The 16806-nt window shown below is 57.9% G+C and overlaps 2 protein-coding genes across 2 annotated transcripts; one reads left to right on the top strand and one right to left on the bottom strand.

The window, feature by feature from the left end:
* Positions 1-328: 328 nt before the first annotated feature.
* On the bottom strand, positions 329-4771 carry VMAC (vimentin type intermediate filament associated coiled-coil protein). The gene is made up of 3 exons (XM_024569272.3): positions 4507-4771; positions 3662-4048; positions 329-2552 (listed from the first exon to the last, which is right to left on the bottom strand). The coding sequence occupies exons 2-3, from the start codon at positions 3850-3852 to the stop codon at positions 2231-2233; spliced, it is 513 nt and encodes a 170-aa protein (XP_024425040.2). The 5' UTR covers positions 3853-4048; positions 4507-4771; the 3' UTR covers positions 329-2230.
* Positions 4772-4856: 85 nt separating this feature from the next.
* On the top strand, positions 4857-11252 carry NDUFA11 (NADH:ubiquinone oxidoreductase subunit A11). The gene is made up of 4 exons (XM_024569002.3): positions 4857-5029; positions 9500-9592; positions 9709-9831; positions 11069-11252. The coding sequence occupies exons 1-4, from the start codon at positions 4933-4935 to the stop codon at positions 11179-11181; spliced, it is 426 nt and encodes a 141-aa protein (XP_024424770.1). The 5' UTR covers positions 4857-4932; the 3' UTR covers positions 11182-11252.
* Positions 11253-16806: the final 5554 nt, after the last annotated feature.

Raw genomic sequence — 16806 nt, 5'->3', positions numbered from 1 at the left:
TTGCCAGCTGTGAGCATTATACTAACCAGCAGGATCAAAAAGAACGTTGATCTCCCAGGACTGAAAATGTGGTTCCCACGTGGGGACCTCCCCACCTACACAGACCCAGGGATCATCAGAGGTTCTCAAAGCTTGGTCTCGCACGCAGCACAGTGGCGTGGTCAGGAGTCTCTGCTGCCGACAGACACGTCACGGGTGATGACCGACCCAGCGCTGCAACTCAAGCCACAGCCGATGTCACACTGTCGACTCTGAGAAGCCACAGTGCCATTCTGCTGCACAAATTCCAGTGGCTTATTGTCCAAAATTCTCTGGGTAGGCAGAGGAATAATGCATTGCATTTTTTATTTTAGCAAGTGTTACAGTCATCGATTGTTCTTTTTCTATAGAAAATGTAAACTCTAACCACAATTATTGTAGCTGTTTGACACCTTTAACAGTAGCTCCTCCATAAACTGGTAGTGGCCCAGGCCCTCCTGACCCAGAGGCCTTTTCACTTCGCCTTTGAGCCTCACTGTCCCGGCTGTGAAATGGGGCAGGCCTGTGTCCATGGGTGGCTGCAAAGATTAGACACAGTTGTGTGTGTAGACTGCCCCTGGCACAAGCTCCAGTGACTATGACAAGCCCCTGGCCGCCAGGGCTGCTCCCTGGACCACAACCCATGCAGGGGCCACCTCTCCAGCCCCCTCACGTGGAAGAAAGGAGGAAGGACCAAGGCGGACAAATCACCCCATTTATTCTTGAACCGACAGGCCCCAGCCTGCTTTCCCTCAGACAAACAGCCCCGCTTTCTTATTCATCCAGAGGAGAAAAATGGGTCTATTGTTACACACGGAGGGATCAGTGTTCGATGCCAGGCCCACAGCCGGCTCCATCCAGGGATGTTGATGGACGCCAGCCTTTCCAGGCTGAAATAGGCCCCGCCCCTCGGCAGTTCCTGGTGTGACAATTTCCTGAGTAAGGAGGTGGGGAAACAGCTCAGGCTGGGCACTTGAGTGGGTTAAGAAAGGCATGGGGGTCCCCTGGTTTGATAAAAAGCAAAACTGCCTGAATGTCTCAGGCCAAGAGAGGGCAGTATAGAAAAAAGGAGTTAAAAAAATAGATTCTCTGGGGACTATAAAAAAGGAGCCAACTGCCTACTACAAAAGCTGGACTAGTTGGGGTGGGGCAGGGGCTCATCAGAAGTGCTGGGGACCCAACTCCCTTCAGGGCCTGCAGACCCATCCTGTTCCTGCCAGGGCCTGGGGTGCACCAGGCTCTGGTGACAGAAAAACCCTGCCCTCATGGAGCTTACATTCTGATGGTGAGAAGGTCCATGAAGAAAAATAATCGCAATGGTAGTGACCGGGGATGGGGAGTAACTCAGGTAGTCAAGGGAAGGCCTTTCTGAGGAGGTGCCATCAAAGCAAAGACCTGAGTGACAAGGAATCAGTCATGTGACACCTGGGCGAAGAGCATTCCAGGCAGAGGGAGCAGCCAATGTAAAGGCCCTGAGGCAGCACGCGATCAAGAAAAGGTTAAGGGATGCCTGAGTTTTCCTGGGCAGCGGGCTGGTGGCCAGCGTCTCTGGGTTAAAGGTTGGGGGTATAGGGCAGAGTTAGGAAAAGAACATCTAGGATTAAAAGTTTGTCTTCGAAATAACTAATGCAAATGTTATGGAGCTTGAAGCTCTTAATTCTGGTCTGGGATGGAGTAAGAAAAAGTTTTAGCCTGGGATGGAGGATTCTTTTCTTCAGGAAGAACAAAAATCAGGGTGGGGGGGTGGGGGGGTGAGAAAAAGTCTAATAATGTGGAACTTTATGTCATCTGCCCCTACCAGAGAGAGATGCTCCAGGGCCCAGACATCTGGCCCGAAGAGAGATGAGGGCACTGATTAATAATTCACAATCTGGCTAAAGAGGGTATTCTGGGTTCAGATCCAGGCAGGCATGGCCAAGTCTGAAGCCGGATATCCAGATTTTTGTGTGTAAACGTCACCAACTTTTCAACAAGGATAATTGGTTCAAAGTTTTTTAAAAAATGGCTGGGATAAACATTTTTCATTTGGTCTGCAGGCTGCCCCTTAGAAACCTGTGACTTTTTAGCAGGTCTGAAGCTTAGAAGGGATTATGGCTCCGCAGGGGTTTCCCTCTGGCACAGCGATGACACACCCCTTCCTCACCCCAGGACACCCACAGCAGTGGAAAGTCTCCACAGGCAGACTCTGTCTCCATTCTGCAATCTCTGGGGCTCACACTGTGGTCCCAAACACTGCTGGCTGGAGGTGGTCCCTGTCCCCCTCCTCCTCCCCAGTGCTGTTGGCAAGGAGTAAACTGGACTCGCCAGACAGTGGGTGGCCAGGGTCACTGGCTGGCAGGGGACCCAGGCGCTCAGCCCCAGCCAGGGCTGCAAGCAGCCCAGCCAGGGGTGGCCGCCAGCGGCACATGTCCTGCAGCAGCTCGGCCCGGGGCTGCAGCTGCTTGATGAGCTTGTCCCTCTGGTGAACGGTAGCCTGCAGGCTGTGGACAGTGGCCTCGGAGGTCAGCAGCTGCTCCTGGAGAGCCGCAATCTCACTGGCAGGAAAACAAAACTTGGTAGTAATGGTACCAGGGGACCAGAGGGGTTCCTCTCCCTAATCGTGACCTCTGAGGCTTCTGCTCCCCATCGTTGTCAGGATAAAGGTGATGCTTCTCACCACTGCCTCAAGGCCTCCCCATATTATCATGGTTGTGTCCTCCCCAAATTCCTATGCTGAATTTCTGTGATATTTGAAGGTGGGGGCCTTTGGAAGGTAAGGTTGAATGAGGTCTCGAGGTTGGGATCCTTATGATGAGATTGGCGCTCATAAGAAGAGACTCTCCCCCCTCCCCAGCTCTCCCACCCCTGCCCATGAGCACACAACAAGGTGACCATCTGGAAGCCAGGAAAGAGTCCTCACCAGGAACTGAATTTTGCCAATGCCTTGGTATTGGACTTCCCAGCCTCCAGAATGACGTCTGTTGTATACGATGCACAAACTCATGGTTCTGCTTCCCCAGCTCTTCCTGCAGTTCCCTCTTCCCCTACATCTTTTCCTGTTTTGTTCAGCTTAGATGGCTCCTCCTCCAGGAAGCCTTCCGTCTGCGTCCTCTCAGAATCCTACGTGCTTTATCACAACCAGGATCACCCCATGTTGTAACCACGTAGAGATGTGTCTGCCTAAAGGCAGAGCTGTGTAGACGCAGCCTAGTACCCGGCAGTGTCTGGCACACAGTAGGTGCTCAGTATAAATAAATGAATCCAACCAGCTCTGAATTGTTTCCCACCTGGGCCCAAGTACCTCCTTGGGCACTTTTCTCATCCCTTTCAATTGTCAACTGCTAGAGTGACTCTTCAAAACCTCCGATACATCACATCCTCCTCCGTTCAAGCACCTGCCTTGGCTCCCGATATCTGCTCCAGGAGGTCGGTGGTCCCTGCACCACTCAGTACCAGCTGATTTTGCCTTGTGGGAAACTTGTAAGTTAAAAATCCACACGTGTGTGACATCTCTTTATATACTGGTAACTAATTCAAGGATTTTTGGTGTTTGTTTTTTCAATTCCTCCAGTAGTCCAGCTCCTGGCAGGGTTCCCTTTCTAATCTCGACTACGTCTCCCGCCACCTCCTCCTAGAAGTTCACCTGGCGGGCCCCGGGCCTCACCGGTCCTTGGCGCAGCCCAGCTCGTCCAGGGCGGCGCGCAGTTCCCGGTCATGGTGGGTCAGGCGCTCGGCCTGGGCGCGCACCGTGCGCTCCGCCGCGTCCAGCCGCGCCTCCAGCTCCGCAACGCGCCGATGCACGGCCACCAGGTGCGCATTTGCCTCGCGGATCTGCAGGGGCGGCGGCGCGGACATGGCCCCGTGGTAGTTCAGGCCCCAGCCGCGCGGAAGAGCCACGCCCCCAGAGGGAGGCTCAGAACCTCCGCGGGATTGGCCGCAGCCGACAGGGTGGTGCCCTCCTCAAGCCCAAACACTCTGACTGGTTCCGGCATCTCGAAACTCCGCCCCTTGGGCCCAATCTTCTCCTCCCGCGACAGGCTCTGTTCAGGCCCTGGCAATGGGATTGGTCGCCCTGCTCAGGAGCTAAGACCAGGACTGGTCTGGATTCTACAACCGAAACCTGACCACGTCTCCGGAGTCGGTCGCGCTTCTCCCAGATCCACACGATTGGCCCTGTCCACATCCCTTAGGCAATCGTACAGCTCTGGGTTAGTCAAGTCCCCTGTAAATGATGTCTCTGGTCTTTGCCACGCCCCCAAGCGTAGTCCCGTACTTCCTCTGGCGCAGGAGTTGGACAAGCCACAAATTGGGTACAGGCCACGTCCCTCTAAGATCTTAGCTCTAGGGTTGGTCCCTTTCCCGTTAAGCCCCGCCCACGATCCTGGCCACGCCCCAAAATAATCACACGCGGTTCAGATTCCGACTTGGGGAGTGACCACAGCGTGTGACCACGCCCCCACAGGGTCTGGCGCTAGAAGGGGCCACATTCCCGCTGTGCCCCATACTTACCTCTTGCTCCTATCAAGCTCAGTACCGTCCCGTCCTAGCCCTAATCTGTGCCTGGCGATACCTAGTACCTATTGTAGTGCAGCCCCTAGGTTAGGCCCCACCTCCCGGAGTCAGATCATTCCTAACCTAGGACCTTCTGAGCTAGAACTAGTGAAATCTGCCTTCACTGATCCTACTTGGCCTCATTTTTCCCCTCCAGAAATCGATTGGAGGTACACGCGCTCTTCCTTTATGCTTGTGCCGAACTCGGCGCGTGCGCGCAGCCCGTATCCACGGTAGCGGCACTCAATAAAGTTGCACACTTGTTGCGAGCCCATCCTCAAGGGATGCTGCGCGCGCAGCCGAGGAAGTCTCGCGATAGCGAGTGGCTGCCCTTGGCCGCAGAGGGCTGCGGGTTGTGTAGTTACCCGGTCGGTGTGTGTAGCCATGGCACGGGCGTTTGTTCAGCGGTATTGGGACATCCCGGACGGCACGGAGTGTCACCGCAAGGCCTACGTGAGCACCAGTATCAGTGGTGCTGTTGGTGAGCGCCGGCTACCCGGCCCCGAGGGCGGAAGGTGCAGGGAGGTCATAGGGTCACTGGGAGCTATCCGAGGGTGGCCTGAGGAGTTGGGGACCTAGAGGTGGGGGGCATATGGTTGTTGTCAGGGCTTCTGGGGAGGCCCTGAGACGTTGGGGAGCTCCTGTGTGAAATAGACTTTGTAGGGTTCGGACTAATTCAGAAGGCGCTGGGAGGTCCTAGGGTCAGCGGGAGCTATCCAAGAGGGTCACATCGGAGCTGGGAATCACGCGGGGCAGTACGTGACCCTAGACGGGGTGTCTGGGGCGGTCGTGGGGAGCTCTTGTGTGTGAGACGTTTTGGGAGGGGCCGGGGGGCGGTCTGGTGGGGTTGCAGGGCGCCTGGAGGTCGTGATACATGTTACAGGCCAGCCACTGGGGTTATGAGAAGCGGTCTAGGTGCTGGAGTTGGCTCTTTGGAACTCGTGGAGTGGGACAGGGACATTATCGGGGTCAAAGGAGCTGGAGGATATGGGTTATTACTGGGATATTACTGGTTATTACTGAGGGAGGTATAGAAATTTGAGAAAGTTCTGGAGTGGGATGAGGTCTTTATAGGATCCAGAAGAGTTGGGTGGTCAGGGACACCTGATGTTTTATTGGGCCCACCAGAGGGATCCTAGGGGTGCTAAGGAGATCGTTGGTGAAGCGAGTCCAGGGACTATGATAAGACAAGCCTTTGGGGTGTGAGGGGACCCACAGCACTGCCACTCCCCTTCAGGGGAGACCCCTGAGTCTTGCTCCTTCCGGTCCGTTTTCATTCTCAGTGTCTCTCAGATATAGACATGATGGTTTTGGCCACCATCGCCTGAAATGGCGTGGCAGAAACTGAGCCTCCCCTAGGAAGCCTTTGCACTTGGGTAGGCTTAATCACTTAATCACTTAATCAATTAATCACTTAATTAATAATCACTGTCCTTATCTGCATATTTGGTGAGACCGTTATCATCTCCATTTCTCAGAGGTGGAAACTGAAGGTTGAGGAGGTGTATTAACTGCCCCGGGGTCTTTTGAAACCAGGCTGCAAATCCAGGTCTGCTGATCTCCTGGGGGGGCAGGGGGGGGGAGGGGGACTGGGGCAAGGAATGTGCACACAGGGGCCCTTCTGGAGGGTGGTGAGGAGAAAGGGCTGACAGGGGAGTCCCAGGGGATGGGTTCTGTAGAGCCTGCTGGAATGGCAGCTCACTGGACAGTTCAGGGTGTGCGGTGGGATCGCCATGGGGGCACTTGGCCCTGGCAAGCTGTTCAGCATGGGGTCGGGTCACTGCAGGAAAAGTTATTCTGGGGAATGCTTGTGGGGAGACGCTGACATTGGCTAATTCCTGAAGGGTCAAGGTTACGTCTCAGGAAATTGAAGCAGGAGGGGATCTGCCGAGGGGTGCGGGGGCTTTCAGGGAGAAGGTTTGAAGAAGTGGATGGTTTATGGCAGCGATTTTCAACCTTTTTCATGGGTGGCACACCAAAAAATACATTTTTTGCTGGACTGGCAAAAAAAAAAAAAAGTATAATTTTGATTCATTCACACCAGACAGCTGTTGCTGTGTTGGCTGGCTGTTGTCATTTTTTAATTTGACTGTCTAAGGGGAAAGAGATCGGTGCCCCTGACTGAACAGTCAGGTATTGCATGTTTCAAAAATCTTTGGAGCGCACAGTGTGCCTGCCACAGCAATCGCTGCTTCAGGGGGTTTTGAAACCGAGAAGGACGTCAGTTCCGGTGTTGCGGGGGGGGGGGGGGCTGCTCTCACTGGCCAACACCGTTAAATACGCAAAACTTGGCTCAAACATGCTCCTGGGCCCTCCTTCACCTGCCCACTCCTTCGTTCCCTACCTCCCCTCAGCCCTGGCAAGAGGACAGGTTTCAAGTTTGGCTTTCCTGAGCTGCTTAGCCCCGGGGAGGGAGCCCTGCTGCTAGCAGAGCCCAGCACCTTGAAGGTCCACTGTAACTGTTTTGGAAGGAAGGGATACAGTAACTATGAATGAATGAATGAATCAGGGCACACAGTAACTATGTGAGCGAATGAATTTTTGAATGAATGGTTGTGGGTGCACAGTAACTATTTGTGAAGAGGGTGATGAATGGACCGGGGTCCTGGGTAACTGAAAGAATGGGTGGATGTGGGTACACAGTAACTAAGGAATGAATGAAGGATGGCACACAGTAACTGTAAATAGATGAATGAATAAATGAAGGTACCCTGTGTCCTGAGGTCACAGTGGGAGGCTGAGAGGAAGCCGGGGGCAGGCCGATGGTTGGGGAGGGGGCAGTGGGGGGCTGGGAAAGGTCTGAGTCAGAGAGCCTCGTGTGCTGGGGGTCGCAGCACCTGAGGATCGAGCCGGGTCCTGCAGGGATGGACGGCGGCAGGTCACCATACTGGATGACTTGCTGGAGGAGAGTTGGGTTATGGCAGTCTTGACTTGTGCTTAATCAGGGGGCTCTCGGGTCATTCGCTCCCAGTTCAAGGGCTTCTAAGGGTCTGTAGGATGGTAGGGGCACTCTCTGTGCCCGGCATAGCCAGGACCACAGGCATATGGGATGGGGTTGCCCCCCAGGGCTCACTGTATGACTGAGTTTGGGGACATCGCTGACTCTTGTTGGTAGTTCCCCTTCAGGGGATCCTAAGACCCTCATTCCTGGCCCAGCTCCTGAGATCAAGACTCAGTAGGTCCCAGGCAGAACTGGGAGCCCCTCTGATTAATCTGTGCAAGGGGTGGGGGACCATGCTCGGAACGCAGTGCCTGGAAGGAAGTGCTGAGCTGCAGCAGCTGGGCCCCGCTCCCCGTGCCCAGCCTCTAGCCTCTCTGAGCGCAAATGGGACACAGGTTCATCATGAGACCTACTGGGGAAAATGAGATTTGGGGGGTCTGTGGACAGGTGCCGAGCACGAGAGCCCTCTTTTTTTCTGTAGTGGACAAGTGTGACGTGTAACATTGTGTGCACCGAAGGTGTACTAGGGCCCTCTTTATATGTGGCTCTTTTCCGGTCGTCCCTGGGCTGCGGTTTACCCATCTGGAAGTGAGGTGGCAGTCCGGGGCCTTCTCACAGTGGCTCTGAAGATTAACCCCACAGTCCAGAGTGAGAAGTCTCCCACAGCGACTCCAGTGAACTGAGTCCAAGCCCAGGCTGTGGTGGGAGGCACTGCTCAGCCTGGAAGGCCCCATGGGTGGGACCCGAGAAGCTGGAGGCTTGGAGACTGGGGTGAAGCCCGCTCCCCAGGGCTGCCGTGAGGGCTAGGCCATGGCCCTAGGGACCCACCTGGCTTCCAGATTGCTCTACTTGGTGACCTCAGGCAAGTCCCTCTGCCTTTCTGAGGCCGCTCCCCTCCCATGAAGCAACAGATACAAGGTTACTAAGCTCCCTTGGGCCCTGAGGACGGTGAGGGGGGCAGTGGCTGTGCATGCCACCTGGCAGGTGACAATTCTGTTTTGTCTGGGATGGAATGGGCTGGCCCAAGAGGTCCCTCCTGGTGACTAGACAATGCTGGGGGTCAGTAGGGAGAGGAGAGGTGTGTTGTTGCCCTGAGCAGGGTCAGCTGGAGGGTGGGGGGCCCTGTGTTGGTCGGTCTGGTAATAAGCAATCAGCCAGGTAGGCCCTCATCTGGCCATTTCCTGAGGAGGGTCTGGCGGGAGAGGCTGCCCGAAGGCCTGCCCCGGCCTGAGCCTCACCCCAGACCCGCACGTTGGCCCATACCAGTGCTCACTCCGGATGCCCCAGACGTCGTCGTGGTCCTTGCCACCCACTGGCACTCAACTTCAGGCCCAGCCCCTGCTCGGGCTCCTCATGCGTAAAAGCCAGTGTCAGGGTCAGGGTGGCCAGGCAGTGGCAGAGATGGAAAGGCTGATGGCAGTGTCGAGGCCAAGCGGGTGTGGGCAGCCAGCCTATTGTGAGGGACAGGCCCAGGCTGGAGCTGCCCTTCCAGGGGAAGGGGCCGTGGGTGGTGATGAGGAGGGGTTGGTGGTTCCAGGAGCCATGCCTTTGCCGAGGAGGATAGGGCCAGGAAGCCCCAGGCCCACAGGAGAACAGAGCCTTTGATGGGAGCAGAGCCTGGGTGCCAGGGGCTCTGGGGGCGCAGCTACGGCAGCTGTGCCTGCTCTCAGCTGGGGGGCCCCCTGACCATGGAGGCCCCAGCCCCATCTTCATGTCCTCCGCATGCTGGGCTGGTGCCCTGTGGTGGGCCCATGAGGGTGACGGGGACCTAGGCAGGCCCTCTGCCAGAGCTGGCCTGGCCAGGCCGTAGGAGCGAAGGCTGGGGCAGGGTGAGAGCCCGGGCTCTGCAACGGCAGACCCACGTTCCCATCCCAGCTGAGCCCTCTTGCGGGCACCATGGGGACCAAAGGAGAGAGGGTTTGTGAGGCGGCAGTGGTCCCGCTCCCCAGCCAGGGCCACTCAGCGCCGAGGCCCAAGTCTGAGCCACCTGGTACCCCTCTCGTTCTACAGGCCTGATCACCTCCGCCTACAGCGTCGCACTCAACCCTCCTGGCTCCTTCCTGGAGGGAGTGGCCAGGACTGGACGGTACACGTTTACCGCAGGTGAGTGAGCCTGGGGGGCATCTTGCTTCTCCTCAGGATCCTTCCTGGCACTGGCCTGGCTGTCCTGCCTCTCTGGGCCCCTGACTCAGTGCCCACCCTTCCCGTCTGCTCCACAGCTGCCATTGGTGCCATGTTTGGCATTGCCTCCTGTGTCAGTGCCCAGGTCCGCGAAAAGCCTGATGACCCCCTGAACTACTTCATTGGAGGCTGTGCCGGAGGCCTGACCCTAGGAGCACGCAGTGAGTGAGCTCCCCAACCCTGCCCTCCACTGACCCTCCTCGCTCTGTGTCCCGTTGTGGACCAGGGGCGAGGCAGTGCCGGGTGTGGAGGACACCTGCTCCAGCAGATGAAAGCTCCCAGTGCTTTTGAACCTCGGCCACCAGCCAGTTCAGCAACAGTAGCAGCTGCTGCTGCTCATGCACCCACTGCACACTCACCTCACCAAGCCCTCCCCCCGTCCCTTTCTCTCCCTTGCTCAGTCTGCTGCAGCCACGCAGGCGTCCGCCTGGCTCCTCCAACACAGCAGGCGCCATCGTGCCCCAGGGCCCTCGCACAAGCTGTTCCCTCTGCTTGAACGTCCTTCCACCAGATGCCAATACAGTTCCCTGTCTCACCGACTTCTCTGCGTACAATCTAGGACCCCCACCCGCACCCCCATATTCCCCTCCTTTGCCTGCTGCACTTTCTCAGAGAATTTGAGGGAACTGCCAGTTTCTGCCACCAGCCCGTGAGCACGGAGAAGGTGCTGGGTCTTGCACTGCCACCCCTCTCCCCAGTGCCCACAGCCCTGGTTGACTGAACATACAGCCTGGTGGGGTCTGTTCTCATCGTCCCCACATGCAGATGCAGGGACTAGGGCTCAGAGAGGGGACTGAGGTGGCCAGAGGTCACCTGGGACCCAGCAGAGCATGGCTCCCTAGTGTGAGTGGGCTGACCCAGGCCAGCCTGGCATGGTGGAGCCACCTGCTCTTCCCGCCTCCCACCGCCTCAGAGGCCACAGGCAGATCAGCTGCCCTGGCCCAGCTCAGTGGAAGGTGCCAGGCAGGGAGGGAGGGCGCCACAGAGGGGGCAGCCCACACCATCCTGCCTTTGCTTTGAGACCTTGGGTGAGGTCTGGGTTTAACATACATCCCCAAGCCTGTGAAGGATGATGAGCCCCATACACAGCAAGCAGAACCCTGTCCTTGGCGGCAGCTTCCGGCGACCAGGAGCAACCTGCTCCTTGGTTCTCGAACCGTGGGGCGGACACAAGGCCTAGTGCCTATGGCCAAGGCACAGGCTGAGACCCACCAACATGACATCTGCTCAGCAGCTGGAATGTCTCCCTGCCCCTGGTCCTGACAGCCTGTATTCCTGCCTCTCTCTGCATATTTCCAATTGAACCTTCAAAGTCGGAGGGTCAAGTGACTTAATCCCTCGAGGGAGGAGTGGGCAAGGGCCCCAGGGTGCCTGACCTTGCCCTCTTTGCCCTCACAGCTCACAGCTACGGGATTGGAGCTGCCGCCTGCATGTACATGGGCATAGCGGCATCCCTGGTCAAGATGGGCCAGCTGGAGGACTGGAAGGTGTTTGCAGAGCCCAAGGTGTGAGCCCCACTGCCTCCCTCAACCTTGGGCAGGTGGAAATACCCCTTAAATAAAATTCTGTGTATGTTCATGCATGTGTGTCTCCTCCCCTGCTCTCCAGGGTACCTGACAGGCCAGCTCCAGCCAGGGAGACTCGGGTTGGATTCGGGAGGCAGTGAGGAGGGGAGCAGATTAAGCATCTTGTTCCCCCACAGAGCCACAGGCATCAGCTGGGTGGGTCTTAAAGCAGGGAGAGGGCGTTGGGGCACAGGAGCCTGCAGGTGGGAGCCGGGACGGTGCTGGGCGCAGGGCACCCCCTGTCTGGGCCTTTCTCCAAAGCCAACAGCACGTGGAACACACACCCAGGGCCCACACACTGCCCAGCTCCAAATTCCCATGCATTGGAGCAGAGCGTCCCAGATGGCCTGGCCCCAGAGCTTTGTCCCCATCTGACAGGTAGGTGACAGGCCACCCAGAGCCTGAAGGACAGGGGCCCATGGCAGCAACAAGAAGAGAGACTCAACATCCTCACCAGCCGCCTCCTGTCAGGTACAGTGATTTAGGCAGCCCCAGAATGCTGGCCTGCTCAGCCCCCAGGCTTTCCGAGGAACTGGCCCAGTGCTTCCTGGCAGCTGGAGAGGAAGGCCTGGCTTGCTCCAGCATGTTGAGAATGTCATAAATTAAGGCTCTCCAGGCCCCACCCTGGGGGGCAAGGCTGTGCCCTGGCATGGTCTGGGCTCTGCAGGTGGCCCTGGGGGGCGGCAGGGGCAGGCCAGGCTGGTTGCAGCCCTCATGCCCCACCCCCTCCTCACCCGTGCCCTCCCTGTCCCTTCCTTTTTCTCTCACACCCACCTCTGGGGCCTAGACATGGTTGGAAGCCAGACTTGGAGCCTTGCTTTCCTCTTCAGCCCACCCCAGGTAATAACTCAGGCGGGTGTTCATCGGCTAAAATTAAACCTCTGCAGAGCACAGCGCCCTGGCAGGGCTACCGTCAGCCGCCGGCGCTCACTGCCGCAGTGTAGCCACTCCAGGTCTCCCCTGGGCCTGCCCCCTTGGCTCCGCACCCCACATGACGGGGGACTCCTGCCTGAGTGGTCATGGGCATCCTGAGCCTGGACCTGGGGTTCCCTGAGAGAGGATGGAGGCACGCTTCCCATCCCCCCACCCACTACCATGAGCTAGGAGGGGAGGGCCCAGGGGCCTGGCTGAGCCCTGAGAGGGTGCTGGGCTCCCAGCCCTGCCTTCTGGTCCCAACACTTGGTTCTTTCCTGGCTCTGCCCTCAGTTTCCCCATCTGGCAAGTGGGGTGACGGGGTCCCTCAAGGATGTTCAGTGAGGAGGGAAACAACTGTACCCTGGGGGTGAGTGCCCTTCCCACACCCTCAAGGGACCTGGCCGCTCTGCTCCCGCACCAGCCTGGTCTGTTCCTGCAGTGGCCGGCAGGGGGCAGAGCCCACCACACTGAACTGGACGGCTGGCCATCCCCAGGTCCCCAGCCGGGCAGTGTCCAAGGAGGAGCCACATTCTGTTCCTGCTTCCCTGTCCGCTTTCTCCTTCCTCTTCCCATTCACTCTGCCTGAGGCAGCAGGGATGACAAATTCTAAGGGCAGGTACCATGGGCCAGGATCTGTCCAAGGACCTGCGCTTGGTCACTTGGTGCGAGAGCTGCAGCCAGAACTAGATCTGCCTGTGCCTCCCTCTCTTGCACACCCTCAGCCTTCCCCACTACCTCTCCGTGAAGCCCGAACCCCGGGCCAGGTCGGAAGGGAGGGAAGGTTCACTGCCAGCCAGTCTCTACCTACCTCCCAGCCTTGGTTTCCCCTCTAAACAGCTCAGACCAGGGGCTGTGCTCACCGCCCACCCAGCCCTCGCAGGGCGGGCTGCCAGTGATGAAACAGACCTGCCAGGCCCCCCAGAATAGGGCAGGAGGGAGCGGCTGCCTGCTGGGCTCCAGGGAGCCCCAAAACCCAGGGCCCCTTGCCCATAAACATTTACTAGGCTGTGAGGGGCTGACATCATCCCACCCCACACGCACGCCCCTGTCCAGTGTCCGGCTGCCCACCCCTCTGCCTGGGACCCTTAACCTCCTGCCCTGGCAGCCCCTGCTTGGGACAGTGGAGGACCTTTACAGAGCTCCACCCCCCAGCCCCAGGTGAGGACGAAGGCATATTTCCAGATTCCCATGAGGGGGAAGGGCGTGGGGCAGAGGACCTGGTAGGATCTCTCGTCTGGCTTGGTGGGGCAGAGGGGTGGGGAGCACAGCAGGGCAGTGGAAGAGGGCGTCACACTGCCACTGCAGTAGGTGCTCCCTGAGGACCCCAGCCCTGGGACACTTCCCTGGTGCAGGGAGAGACAGGCCTACAAGGACTGTGCTGCCAGGGGTCTCTGAGCTCTCTGTAACCCCAGAAAATGTAAGCGATCGGAGTCAGACAAAAGGAGCAAAACCCTGGAACCGTTCCCACCTGGCGCTATTCATACTAGTCCTGTTTTACAGACCGGACAGTGAGGCCCAGCGAGGTGACCCCAGAGGGCTGGCCTCGCAGCGGGCACTCAGTGTTGTTCTTTTGTTATTATTAGCTACTGTTAGGACACAGCACTAAGTTGTCTCAGAGGACCTTCCAAGTGGAGTGGTCACGGTGACTGGAACAAAAGCAAAATTACACCCCCACAAGTTTCTGTACAAAGTTGTGTTGGATGTGAGCTGGGGTGCCTGTGGGTGCAGCAGGGACGCACAAGGCTATGGAGAAGACCCCTTGGGGCCAGGGTTTGCCCCTGCTGCCTGGGCCCGGGAGCCTGGGTCCTTTTGCTCTCTCACCCCCTTGTGAGCCCTTCTGCTCACTTCTCTCCCCGTCCATGGCACGCTCATGCGCCCCGGGGCCCAGTCCCTCCTCACTGGCCTGGACCTGTGCACTCACCTCCACCCTGGTCCCGGCTCCCACCCACTCCCTGCTGACGGTCTGTTCTCCCCGAAGCAGCCACTGGAGGGCGGCTGTGAGTACATGAGTCAGGCCCCCTCCCTCTGCTTGGTCACCCTTGGTCCCCATGGAAAATTTCTCCTCTATGGAAAATGTTATGTTTGCGTGTCCGGATCCCCCATCCCCCGCACTTCTTACCACCGTCACTGCTCCGTCCTTAGTCCAGACAGTCTCTGTTGCTTCGCCAACCTCCTCGCCGGTGTCCCTGAGTTTACTCTCATCCCCAACAACAGGCTATTCTCCCTGCCATAGCCAACAGGGGCGCCACTGAGCACCCTAGTAGGTCCTGCCCCTCTGCCCCCGCCCTCCAGGGCTCTCACCTTTCCCGGGTAAAAAGCCCAAGTCCTCCTGTGGCCCACAGGGCCATGCACGATCTGCCCCTGGCCCCTCTCTGTCCTCACCACCTCCTCCTCTCCCCCTCACTCACTGTTCCAGCTACACAGGCCTTCTGCTGTTCCTCCAACACTCCCCCACCCCCTCACTGTCCTGCCCCAGGGCCTTTGCATGTGCCGTTCCCTCTGCCTGGACTGCTCTTCCCAGAAGTTCCCACAGCTCACTCCCTCACCTTTACTTCTCAGCTCAAATGTCACCTCATCGAGGCCTCCCTGAAGCCTCGTTAACACGCCATCCTTCCTATCCAACGGGGTGCCATATCCCTTTTACCCACTTCCACTCTTGCCGGTAGCACTTAGCAGCTTCTAAGCCCCATGTCACCATCACATGTGTTGTTTGGTGGGACGTGGGTCTCCTTGAGGGCTGTGACATGTCGTGGTGCCACCCCTGGTTCAGCACCCAACCTAGAAACACAGCAGGACTCCCTAAATATGTGGCCCCTGTTCCTGGACACCAGCTCTGGGCAGGCCTCACCCCACCCCACCCTATCAGGTGACGGCTGTGGGAGGGAGGCCGGGAGAGAACCCACCAGCACTCAGTCTCCAGTTAGGAGTCGGAACTCGCCTACACGTGTTCACATCTCTCTGTGCCGGCGTGGTCCTGGGCCTGGGGCTGCAATCAGCCAACAAGGTCCCTGCCTTCCCGGAGCTCAGTCTGGTCTGGAGGGAGAAAGAGTAAAACAGGAAGTTAAAGAAAAGCGCCCTGGCCAGGGAGCAGAGTTGGTTGGAGCACCGTCCCCATATGCCAAGGTCATGGGTTCGATTCCTGGTCAGGGCACATGCCGGAGTCAACCAGTGAGTGCACCAATGGATGGAGCCGCAAGTTGACGTTTCCTTCTTTCTCTCTCCCCCTGCCCCCATTCCTCTCCCTAAAACCAATAAAATTTTTAAAATATTCTAATGGGCAAACGTGTAAATGGACATGAACTGTGCTTGAGAGAGAAAACCAAGGTGACGTGACACACACAGGTGCGGTGATGAGGTTCTTCTTAGCTGGGGGTGGTCAGAAAGGGCCCAGAAGAAGCCAGTCTTAGGGTACTGTGGAGGAAGGGTGTTCCAGGTGGGGGGAACAGAGAGTGCAAAGGCCTTGGAGCTGGAATGAGCTGGCTGAGCACCCCCAACCCTCACTGTAACAGCTGGGAGGCCGTGCAGTGGAGTGGGGTGGAGTGGACCATGAGTGGGAGAAGCCAAGTCAGGCATCTTGCCCAGGTGGACACAGCAAGTCAGGGCAGGATGTACTGCCCTGGGGAACACTGGCGGCCAGGACCACAAACTCTACTTCCATTGTAGTGGGCCCTTTGGATGAAAACACTTCCCTTGTCCTGGCAGAGACCCCCCTGGAGCAGTGCCAAAAAGGGGGGCGGGGCCTGAATGCCTTGGGGGCACTATACCGCTGTGCCTGACAGGGTCCCCATCCTAGAGGAGAGGTGGAAGTTTTAGGAAAGGGGAACCCTCTGGTTTTCTGGCTGGATTTCTGGTGGGGCCCCCAGCCCACCCTCCCAACTGACTCTCAAAGCCCGAAGCCAAAGCTGGGTGGCCACCACATAAGGGGTCCGGAAGTGGGGGCAGAGTTTTGCCTCTCCCTACCTGTCTGGCTCCACATCTAGGGCTCAGAACCCAGTGGAGCGAGCCCCCAGTTCCCTGGACACAGGTCATCTCGGGCATCCCCTGCCAGAGACTGCTTTGCCTGTGGGGCAACTGAGGCACAGAGCAGCCCCACCCACCCACCCAGGCTACCCTCCAGTCTCCCTGCCCACTTCCCGCAGGTCTTCCCTGTGTATGAGGACTAAGTGACTCCTGGCTCATTCCCCAGCCCCATACTGGTGCTTATGGGTCCCTCCTTGGAGCCAGCCAAACCTCCCAGTGGCTTCCCGGAGCACTGGGTGGTCGGTTGAGTCTTGAGGGGCTCTGTCAGGCCTGGCCCCAACCCAGCCCACATCTCACCTCCGGGGCTCCGCTGGGCTCTGAACATTCGCTGAACCAAAGCAAGCGAGGTGCGAGCCAGATGAGAGCAGGGCTCAGGGCCTGTGGGAGCGTTTTGGCCCAAGTGGAGGGGGTGCAGGCAAAGCCGCGGCCAGGCCTACTCAACACGCGCCCCCCCCCCCCCGCCCCCGCATTCTACACCCATCCGGGCGCCTTAATTTTGCCTTTCTTTTTTCACAGCCATCTTTCTAAAATATACTGTACATTTAAAAAAATTATTATATTGTCCAACTTTATTGACTCATGGAAGGATTCACTACAAGGGGGGACCCAAAAAACCTGGAATTTATAACAAATTGT

Source organism: Desmodus rotundus, chromosome 9 (genome assembly GCF_022682495.2).
Source record: "Desmodus rotundus isolate HL8 chromosome 9, HLdesRot8A.1, whole genome shotgun sequence".
Taxonomy (NCBI): domain Eukaryota; kingdom Metazoa; phylum Chordata; class Mammalia; order Chiroptera; family Phyllostomidae; genus Desmodus; species Desmodus rotundus.
This window is presented reverse-complemented; position numbering and strand designations above follow the sequence as displayed.